This window comes from Pollachius pollachius (assembly GCF_949987615.1).
Source record: "Pollachius pollachius genome assembly, chromosome: 12".
In the NCBI taxonomy this organism is placed as follows: Eukaryota; Metazoa; Chordata; class Actinopteri; order Gadiformes; family Gadidae; genus Pollachius; species Pollachius pollachius.
In genome coordinates this window covers 9,563,189-9,575,111 of record NC_136945.1, presented here as the reverse complement: position 1 = coordinate 9,575,111, position 11,923 = coordinate 9,563,189, and the positions used below count along the sequence as shown (strand labels likewise).

Below are 11,923 nucleotides of genomic sequence, written 5' to 3'. Positions count from 1 at the left end.
ATGATTAGGACCATGTTTCATCATGCAAGGAAACATCCAGGGGTAGGTTGGATTTGATGCCTTTATTATGTCGTATAGACAACAATATCTGACATAATGTATTATTACGACGTAATAATGTACCGCCCATGCAAGATTGCATTGTACTGTCTAGACATAATGCCGACTACGAAATGCTTCTAATTGCAATGATATTATAATGTTAAAAAGTTACTGTCCTTTAAATATATACTGAAATATATGTCAAAAATAATTAAACAAATCATTATCCGTAAACACACATTTAGCAACAGTTGGTGCAAGCGTCTAAAAAGAGCAGTCCATGAATATCCTCGCAAAAACATCTTGAAAATCAGCTGTAAGCATTTACCTGATTCACATTCAGAGGACACTCACAATGCAATGCAATGCGTATACCTTTCTGTGTGCAAGTGTATGTGTGCGTCTATATGTGTGTTTGTTTGTTAAATGTGTGTGTGTGTGTGTGTGTGTGTGTGTGTGTGTGTGTGTGTGTGTGTGTGTGCGTGCGTGAGTGTGTGTGTCCCATCATTATTGTGCTTGCGGGAGCTGCTGTTAATAGCCTGCTGCTGACTGCCTCATAAAATGGAGCAGATTAGGAAAGAAGGCAACTTCCTTCCCACTGTATCTCACACATTATACTGCATGATCCTATCCCTCACACACACACACACACACATACACACACACACACACATACATGCACACACACACACACACACACACACACACACACATACACACAGACATAAACACTAACACAGAACACACACACATAAACAAATACACACACACACACACACACACACACACACACACTCAGATCATCACATCCATTCAGGTCGTTTCTGGAGTACTTGATTAATTGATTAAAATATGTACAATAGTTCTAACACTACAATAATCAGATAAAAGTTGATTGAGGACTTGCATTATTATAAAGGAAAGAAAAAGAGCGAAAGAGAGAAGGAAAGAAGGAAAGAGCGACAGAGAAAAAGAAAAAAGGAAAGGAGGAAGGAAGGAAAGAAGGAAAGAAGGAAAGAAAAACAGAAAGGACGAGAGAAAGACAGGAAGACTCCAAGACAGAATGAAAGAAAGAGACAGCGAGAGGGAACGAGGGACTCTGTGTACATCAGAGTTGTTGTGTTTGTGCCTCAGAGCCAGGCAGTGGTGGCTGACCCAAATTCCAGCAGTGACGGGGGAAACTTGGCATCGTCCCGTCCCGGCATCAGTAATAAGGCCAGCAACCCGAGAGAGCCCGACAGTGAGCACAGTCGCTTATATCCTATCAGCTGGGCTCTACCACCTAACGCTGGAGTCTTCAGTGGCTTCAGCACCACTTCACCACTGTTGCTTAGTTAGTAGACATGTGTGTGTGTGTGTGTGTCCACACAACGCTTTATGCAGATTATTCTCTCAGGTTTGTGTGTTTGCATGTGTGTGTGTGTGTGGGTGTGGGTGTGTGTGTTTGTGTGGGGGGGAGAGTGTGTGACTGTGTGTTCATATATCCATGTGCCGGTGTGACTACATGCATGCGGAATTACAGGTGCCTGTCTGCATGTGTGTGCGTGTGGGAGTCTATTAGACGTAATTCACTAGAAGTGTCCTTAATCAAGTACAAGGTGACAAGAATGTGGAGCGACGGCAGACAGATGTCAGAGCGTTCCCTTCCGTTCAACCTGATCAAACTGTCATTTGCTCTCAAGTCTGACTCGATCTGCCTGGCCTCCAAGCAGCTGTTTACCAATTATGTGAAGCACACACACACAAAACACAAACACACAAACACACAATCACAGTCACACGCATGCACTCAAGCATTCTCTTATACACACACAGACACAGGCACACAATCAGACACACTCTCTCCGACACACACACATACATGTACACACATGCTCATGTGCTCATGCAGTCGCACACAGTAGGAGTGAGAGAGAGAGAAAGTAGAGAGGCACACAGACACACACATCCACAGTTTTGAATTACACCTCACAATATCTCTCCGTAATGTGTTTTTCTTCTTTCTTTCAATTTCTAGTGATGTCATCACTACCTTTCACTAACTCCTGACAGTGTGAGGTGGCAAGTGTATGTGCACAACAGTTTTGTGTGTGTGTGTGTGTGTGTGTGTGTGTGTGTACGTCTGCGTACGTGTGTGTGTATCTATTTATAACCGTGCATCATTATAGATATCTTTTTGCGAGTGTGCATTTGAGCAATTGTTGTTGCGTTTGCATGTGTGCCTCTGTTTGTTTACGAGGTTTCTCCCTCAGTGTTACTGTTTGTGTATATGTTTCATTTTTTTTTTCTGCAAGTATGGATATACCGCTGTTCCTCAGCCTGACCGGTCACGTTGAGGAGAGGAGAGGAGAGGAGGAGGAGGAGGAGGAGGAGGAGGAGGAGGAGAAAATGAGCTGAGGGTAGGAGCGGAGGATAGGATGCAGCGGGGGGAAAGGGGGAGGTGAGGAGGCTATTAGAACAGGAAGTGATGAGAGGAGCAAAGGAATGGAATAAAGGAAGGAGGAGACGAGAGGAGGTAAAGGGGTACGGGGTATGAGAAGAGGAGAGGTGGTGGAGAGGAGGAGGGAGGAGTAGAGGTCAAAAAGTAGGGAGAGGAGAGGAGGATATGATGCAAGGAGGGGAATACAGCGGGAGAGGAGGGAAGAGGAGAGGAGAGGAGGAATAGGAGGAGGAGATGAGGAGCGGAGAGGAGGATATGATGCAAGGAGGGGAATACAGCGGGAGAGTTGGGAAGAGGAGAGGAGTAGGAGGTGGAGGATACGAGGAGAGGAGAGGAGGAGGAGTGGGAGAGGAGAGGAGGTGAGGGGAAGAGGCTGGCGTACCCTGGCCTACACCGCCATGCTGCTCCTCTCCTCTCCACAGCGTCCTTGCCCGCTCACCCCGAGCTGACAGCCCGCCGCGACACGCGACCCGGACCCCATGCATATGGATGAGAGCCCACCGAGACACGGCAACAACAAGCGCTGGATTTGTGTGTGTGTGTGTGTGTGTATTTCACACAGGTGCATAGCTGACCACTCAATAGAATATGATGTGATCACTTTCTTCTGTGGGCATGGTTTTGATGCGGATCTCCTCTCCTGCCCTCCCCTTTCCCAGTTGATTCCTCAGTTCTTCTTCCTGACGCTGGGCATGGCGGGAGCCTTCGTCTACCTGCTGCGTCTGGCCAGGGGGCCGCATGTCACGTAAGACCCCGCCGACTGCGGACTGAACACACACTAAATCACGTGTCACTGCTTTTCTTTCTTTCTCACCCTCTTTCTCTCTCCCTCTCTCTCCCGCCTTATATAGCTATGCCTCCTGCGCTCTCTCTCTCTCTCTCTCTCTCTCTCTCTCTCTCTCTCTCTCTCCAACCCTGTCTCTCCCGTGCTCCCTCACAACATCTCCCCCTCCCAACCAGCCACCTCCAAACACACCAAATGTTTTATATAATCAAAAAATTAATTGAAATGAAAAGGTTGCCACACACACACACACAGACACACACAGACACACAGACACACAGACACACACACACACACACACACACACACACACACACACACACCATGTCTTTGCAGACAACTCAAACTGACTTGTTTGGGTAAATATCCTCTGGAGTCCTCCATCTGGAGTCACTCACTAGCTCAGACCAGAGGTAACCTCACAAGCCATAATCCTTCAGCGCAAACCCAGTAGGTGTGGTGATGCTGATTACAAAGACACACACACACGCACACATACACATTCAGACACACACATGAACACACATAAACAGACACACAGACACACGCACACACGTGCACACACACACACACACACACACACACACACACACACACACACACACACACACACACACACACACACACACACACACACACACACACACACACAGGTTCAGACCACCATCCAAACGTACTCATTTTCCTTTCATTGTGTTATTTGAAGTGTATTTTGTCTTGTTTTCTGGGCCGGGGCTGTGGTCTCCTGCAGCTTGTGGGACAAGAGAAACAACCCAGAGCCCTGGAACAAGCTGGATCCCACGTACCAGTACAAGGTGGGCTGGTCCTCCACCCCGCAGCCCTCTGCTGCTGCACACAATGTAGGCCTCTACCAGACAGCATCCAGCTGTCTGGTTTGGGGGAATCCTAATTCAGAAATGTCAATTAATTCAAGAAATATGTTGTTATAGACTTTGCGATGTTTGATGCAATTAACAAACACACACACACACACACACACACACACACACACACACACACACACACACACACACACACACGCACGCAGACACACACACACACAGGAGGTTATATGTTGGTCGCCCAAAGCTCTTTTCCGGATAGCTAATTGCTGTTAAAACATGGCTAACCACAGACCTGTGCACCTGCATTCTAAGTGAGAGGGGGGACAGAGGGCAGATAAAGTACACACCCAAACAAAATCCAACACCAACACACCAGCATCCAATTAGCGCTGATAAAAACGTCCGTCCATCAGTCAAGGAGGGCAGTGGCCCTACCAGGCTAATGAGAACATTATCAAGGCTCGAGAAATACAGAGACAAGAGTAGGAAAAAAAACAACAATGAAAGGAATAATAATTGACAAGGACCCCACGAAGAACGTACGCAAATGAGGTGCTTTTGCTGTAGGTTCTCCGAGCTTCTCGGGGCTTGTGCGCATCGCCGGCCGCTGCGGACAAAAGGGCACGACTTGGCATGTTTAATTCTTCATGGCAAGGCAAAGGTCTCGCATCAATATGCAGCTGTGTGGTCGAAGCAATAATCGTAATAACTGGGAGTAGGGGAGGAGGGGGCGGCAGAGAAGGGCAGCTGACAGGGCTTAATGGTTTCATGGTGGACTCATCGAGACAGTGATGCTCACAGGAACAGCGGCAGGAATGTGTTTAAGAATTGTGTGTGGTCCATGAAATTCGTGCACTCACTGACACGCTGGAGGGCTAGCGTCTCTATGCTAGGAGACACAATGTACTGAGCTTTACCGTATCACGTTATACTAAACAGTAAGTCAAAGAACTGTGGTCTTTATCTGGATGATCCGCGTTAGTATGTGTGTGTGCGTGTGTGTGTGTGCGTATTGAATGGGCGTTAATGTGCATGAAAGTTTTTGGGTATATTTGCATGCAAGTGTGCAGATGAATGTGTGAAGGAGTGTGTCAATATATGCGTGCTTGTGCGTGTGAGCATATTAACATTATGCACCTGACAATTTAGGCCTACATCACAACGCCCTCCTCCCCCTCTCTATTATCCCCCCCTGTGCATGTGAGGACAGAGCTGATTAATTTAATTTAGGCAAAACAGATTTAAATGTATTCCTCTCGCCTCACACAGTTTGTGGCCGTCAACACGGACTACAAGAGACTCAAGAAAGAGGGCCCGGACTTCTAGAAGGACCTCCGAGCAACTCCAAGGGCACAGCCTTTTGGCAGCACCGCCTGTCATCGCCACGGCGATACACGACTGCATCCGCACAGTCCCTTTACGGAGTCTCACCTGTCTCACACACACACACACACTCCCAAGCACGCCGTTTAAAATAAACACTGTAACCTTGAGGTGAAAGTTGGTTATTAAAGGAAACATGAGGACTGGGCTGTTTGTGTGTTTGTCTGTCGTCTGCTGCTGTCTAGAGGCCTGAACAGCTGTGCTTTTCCTGGAACAATTTGCTGTAATGACTGACTATTAAGTGCAATGATAACGATCAAATACTAGTTGTTTGTTAAGCAAGCATCTGCACAACACTATCGACTTTCTGAGTTAAGTAAACTATCCCACATACATTTTTTAATTATAACACTCATATTAATTGTATTGATGTGTTTATTAACGTTTTTTAATTGAATGATATGTTGATATAAGAATAATAATAATAATAATTACATTTTTATTTTAGAATTAAAATTAATGTTTGTAATTCTAAGAGGACCTTGGATTACCTGGGTACCCAAGGTGCACCATTGTCTATTCACATTTATCATAAAGATTTTTTAACAAAATGTCCTTTGAGATTAGTGTTGTATTTAGTCTAGACGGCCATCTCAGATGATCCATTGTTTTGTGTTCTTTAATGGGAAAACTTCTAATTAAACAATGGATTAACTATTGCTATTTGAGATAATTCTCTGGGGGGTCAACAAAGAAAATTGTCCTGCTCGAAAACCAAAGTCAAAAGTGCTGTATCGACTCTCCCTATTTGAACGGTCGACAAAACAAGGAGAATCCTGTACGATCCTGTACGGTTCTTATAATTACAACTCATGGCTTCCAGAACTTTCTAGAAACTGAAAAAATATGTTTGACTTCCTGGGATTTAATTTCACCAGGCTTATCATATCATCACAAATTCAACATTTTGGGCCAATATGTCACATCCAATCACATGCTGAGATATGAAATGGAAGATGAAGAGGGACCAGAAATAGCCAGTCAGTCAGGCAGCCCAGATGAATATGTATGTGGGTCACAGAGTTCTTTTGAAACCAGAGTTTTTTTTTCATTTTATTTTATACCAGCCCCTCAGAGAGCCATAGCGCGCAGTGGTCCAAGGGAAACAACTCATTGAGATGCCTGATCACTTTTCTGTGTCTGGGAGGACGGACAGAACCAAAAGCCTTCCTTGGTTCTCCCGTATAGAAGGGGAGGTACTGCTGAGGGACCCGCCATGCCTTCAGAATCACTCATTCCCCTAACAAATGCATCCCTGCTGTCGACATTCCTGTGTCTCAGCGATTTGCTGGTGATGAATGCTAAATACGTTGGCTCCATGTTCCAAAAAAAAATGCAATATTTTTTTATGAACATTTGCATGCATATGTATGTATGTATGTATGTATGTATGTATGTATGTATGTATGTGGCTCCGTGTGCCTCCGTATGCCGTTTGATCTGTTCGTGGGTCCGTCTTAGGAGTCCTTCCGTCTGTTCTGGAACTAATATCTATGTGTTGTGTGCGTTAATTTGGGAGTGGGGGGGTCTATGGAGTATACCACAGTCGGTATTAACACAAAGACTCATACCCATAACTCTCCACTAAACGGTACATACATCGGCGCAGTGATTGTCCTCCAAGTTCCTGATTTACGCCTTAATAGAGAACCATTTTGTGAGTTCATCTATCTTCAGCTGCTCCCATGAAGACGGAGACCACAGGACTGACTGGGAGGAGGAGAAGTTAGGAGGAGGAGGAGGAGGAGTTAGGAGGAGGAGGAGGAGGAGGAGGAGGAGTTAGGAGGAGGAGGAGGAGGAGTTAGGAGGAGGAGGAGGAGGTGGTGGCCACGATCACCGCATCTCTTTAAAAGCAATACACCTTCAGATGGGTGGGGCACTCTTCTTTTACCACTTCCGCTGTGAGTGTGTGCTCGTGTGTGTGTTTGTTTGTGTGGGTTATTAGGGGTGTGTGTGTGTGTGTGTGTGTGTGTGTGTGAGAGAGTTTGTTAGTGTTCTGTCAGTTGCCCAGTACCCGCTGACAGGTAATCAGCCAGGCTATAGTATCACACTGGGGCATAATCACAAGGGCATGTGTTTGTGGGTGTGGGTACATGCACGCACGCACACACACACACACACACACACACACACACACACACACACACATCCACACCCACATATTATGGTTCGTAAACAGCTTTGCGGGTCATTGTGATTGCCTTGCTTCCATTTGTTATTCTTTGTTGTGCTATACGTGCGTCACACTGCAGGTACGATACACCTGTGGCCCAAGTTCATAGGATGGGACTGGAGAAAATTTGGGCAACAAACAAATTGCATTTCCTGTGTACTTGCTCGTGTCTCCTCTCATTTCATGTAAACAGTCATTGTACATTTCAAAGTTCATACTCTTTTTTTCTTTTCACTCGGATCAGATCAGATCAGAGTATATTTGCTATGAGAGCTCTTGTTCTTTAATATATAGGTTTTATCTTGTAAATGCTTCAGTGTCACAATTTCTAAAGAGCAAGACTCGACTTCAGGTGGGAGATTATCGCTCCGTTGTACCATCCAACTCTGAATCTATAGGCTGTTTTTACATGCTAGCTCCTGTTAATTAAAATACATCAAAGAATTATTCCGGCTATAATCACACCTTAGATTTGAGATTCACATGAAATGTCACAGATATCTCCCTGCTCCTTTTACGCAGGAATAAAATGTACAGAGCCGTCTTTGATTCAGCACCTTCCTGGCCGAGGGGATGTCTGAAGCCTGGACTGGTTTTAGATAAACACACCAGCGCTTTGTTTGTGACAAACTCGCCCATACGTGGGATTCTGCATGGCTGGCGACCGTGTCAACATTGCCATATTGTGCCTCTCAAAGCATCAAACGGCGAGGCAGACATTACATCTAAATGAGGTCTTGCTCTAGCAGGAGGTAAAGCAGCATGCCATTATAATTTCACTTTGGCAAACACTGTCACATAACACCGTCAAGTGATTCCAGAGTCTCTTACCCTGCGCGAACGCACACACACACACAGGGACAGGGATATCGCGCGTGCACACAAGCCCCATGGGAACCAGAGAATTGATGGGGGGGAGGGAGAAGTGAGAGAAAGAGAGATGAGACGGACGGACGTACAAAAATAAAAAAAAACACAGACAGGAAGAAAGAAAAAAAAGAGAAAGCAGAGATAAAAGCGGGAGCGTCGGTGAGACAGCGAGGCCGCCCGCATCATCACCACTTCCTTTCTTGCGATGGGGCAAAAGCAGATATTTATAGATAAGGATTAACTTGAATGGCTGAGTTAAGTCTGTAAGTTGCTGGTGGAGGTGGGGGCGGGGGAGGGGGGGGGTGTGTTTGGGATAAATAAGTAAATGGGACGGGGGGGGGGCGGTGTAAACAGGCAAGGCGGCGCGGAGCCCGGGTGAGGGGGCTGGTGCTGGGAGGCCCCTGGGCGGCTCCACTGATCCACTGGAGATAGCGGTGGTGGGCGCAGGGGGGGGGGGGGGGATGATGGGGGGGGTCTTTCATCCGTGTGTTATTGTTTCATGGTGAGCTGAGAAAAACAACCAGGGGTTATGCAACAGCTGGGATGAGTCTGGGGTCTCCCTAGGACGTTTGTCCTAGGGAGACCCCGACACGGCCCGGCCCTGGACACAGGCCCATGACCACCAGTATAAAACACAGTCGCCAACCCCTTCGCGTGCAGCAGCTGTGCACTGTGTTCAGTGTTCAGTGTCAGGGGGTCGGAGCGCATCCGAGCCGTAAATAGGCACGAGGAAACGTAGAACGTATAATGCAGGGTAGCTCAGGATGTAGCTCGAGCCATGACCGACCTGAATGTCTTTAGAGGTGGGAAGAAAGTGTGGTACTTGGTGGAGCCTCCCACAATGCACTGGGAGCATAGACAAACACAAGGCCTCGGCAGAGCCTCGACCCCATGTCTTTAGAGCTGGCAGACAACAGTGCTACACACACACACACACACACACTCCTGTGTTTGTTTTCCTTTATTCACTTTTTTTCATTTCATGCTTGTGCAATATTATTTTTAGGCTCCAAACACAGGATCCCACTGGCTAAAATAACAAGGTAAGAAAGGTAGACAACTGCACATTCGGTTAGAACTATCACACACGGCTATGTATCTATCATCATTTTGCAGGGTCTGTATGTATGTCGCAATGATTGTTATTCAGTAGAATAGCTTGGACGGTAAAAGGTTAATAAGGAAAGAGGTGCTTTGGCATTCTTGTTGATCCATCTTGTTGCTTATTGGACGACTGAGAAGTTCCCCATAGAAGGGTGTCAACTGAGGCGAGCCACTGCTGTGCTCAATGTTGCAAGATGCTCGGTTGACTAATGCACGTTTAACCCTGGCCATCTCTGATTAATGCCAACATATACAGGGAGATCCATGCACAATTAATATGCAGGTGAGTACAAATGTAATACTGCAAAAGTATCAACTGAATGCTAAACGCACAGCAATGGGTATTTTATAGAAAGAAGAATCCACATACAAAGCACAGCACACACACACACACACACACTTTCATCATGGATAAATCAAAGCAAATTTATGTGCTTTGTTTATGTGAACAGGACCTGGGATGTCATCACCAGGCAGCCCCTTGCGCATGTGCAACCCCCCATAACACTCCATCATGTTCCGCCATGTCTAATCGTGACAGTTATTTCAAGTGACAGAGCTAACATGCGTGGATGAGCACACGCAGGCAGACACAGGCGGCAGAAACCTAAGTACATGATTCCAATTAATGCTGACAATGTAATTTATCCCACTCCTCATTAAGCACACTTGATTTATTGTCAGAGCAGCCACCAAGGGAGCTTCAATTTGTTTATTTTTGATTTAAGAAATACATGCCTTTTATGGCAGTAAAATACTGAAAGGGATGTTTGTTAAAAAGTTTTGATAGATGGACAATATTAGGAGGAGAGTGAGCAGATGGCTGATAATGGCTAATTACTGCCATTACAATTATAAGGCATAGTTTTTCTTCTAATCATAAACTTTGCCCATTTATTAAGTCGCTCCATGTCCTACCAAAAGATACATCATGTTGTTGTTTGATTAAAGGTGCTGTAGGTAAGATTTAGGAGCTATTATTCGATTGTCACTGCTAAGAAATGGCCTGCCCATCCGTCAGCTATTAGTGAGTGATGTGGTCTGTGAGGATATCTGTTTAGAGATGACTGCTCATGTTTCTGCTTGAGACCATTCGGATTTCAGAACACTAATTTCTGACCAATAAGGTTATCTCTTTCCCTTATTGGTTTGGGGACTCCATCTTAACTGTTGATCTGAGTTGCGGAAATGCAACACTACTTAATGGCAGAGGAATGCAGGGATTGAGGGAGCTATGTTTTATTTATTTGTTTAAAATATTTCTATCTTCAGCTTCCTCTTTACAACATTTGAATCGGACAAAAAAAATGTCAATATAAGAGAATAATGAATTTTCTGTTCATTTACTTCACAATCCCATGGTTATTTTTCTAGCCTGGACATTTTCTTTGGTTTATGAACTGAAGCATTTTGGAGGCAACCTTTTCCCCAGTCATACACTTGAGCTCTCTTAATAACCAATTTTATACAAAGTGATTCAATTTTGCTTCACATTGTTTCTAATTATAGGTTGAGGATTTAGCCGTTTTGTTAAGACCCCAGGTGATCATGTAAATCAGCCATGACCTTTGTTCAGCTCTCTTGTGGCTGTCTGATAACTCTGAATTCAGAGCGCAGAGCAACATTTCATTTAAATATGCTTCTTTGATTGATCTGTGGATTTCTTATTTCCTTATTCTATTTCTTGTTCTTACATTCCAACAACCAGTAACTGAGCACTTAATTTTGATTCAGAAGGGAATGATTAGGCTGTGTTCTAATGAGTAAGAATAAAATCAGACCTCACACTTAATGAAATGTTGCTCTGCACTCAGAATTCAGAATTTAAAAAAGGAAATGGCTTGTAAACACATTATAGAAACTTGTGGATTTGTTCGTTTCGTTTGTAAGCACTGTTGGATAAATCTACCTAGCCAGGGCAGTTCAGATGCGTCTACTTTGTTGGACAAATTCAATATACAGCGTTGGGAGGAACTTAACACTCGTTTTGAATATAATTAAATGAATATTAACTGCTTCAGATCGCGGCAACACCAAGAGAGGCGCTGAGTTTGACAAATATAATTTCTGATTATTCATCTGTAGATGGACAATGTCGACAAGTAACAATACAATTACAATACGCAATGGTCAGGCCAACTCGTTGCTACCATCTCTTCATGAAGTATTTCTGATGCACCACATTAAAGATGATACCGCACGCACACCGCGGCCTACACAACTCTTCAGCCTCCCTCTTCCTCTCAGTCGACTTGTTCCCCCCAGACTTCCATGCCCTCTGT

The 11,923-nt window shown here is 45.1% G+C and overlaps 1 protein-coding gene across 1 annotated transcript; it reads left to right on the top strand.

Moving 5' to 3' along the window:
- On the top strand, positions 1 to 5,437 carry LOC307083597 (cytochrome c oxidase subunit NDUFA4; the record flags this gene model as incomplete). The annotated part of the gene is made up of 4 exons (XM_079747530.1): positions 1 to 42; positions 3,142 to 3,227; positions 4,018 to 4,081; positions 5,381 to 5,437. The coding sequence occupies 4 exons, from the start codon at positions 1 to 3 to the stop codon at positions 5,435 to 5,437; spliced, it is 249 nt and encodes an 82-aa protein (XP_079603656.1).
- Between the last annotated feature and the right edge of the window lie 6,486 nt (positions 5,438 to 11,923).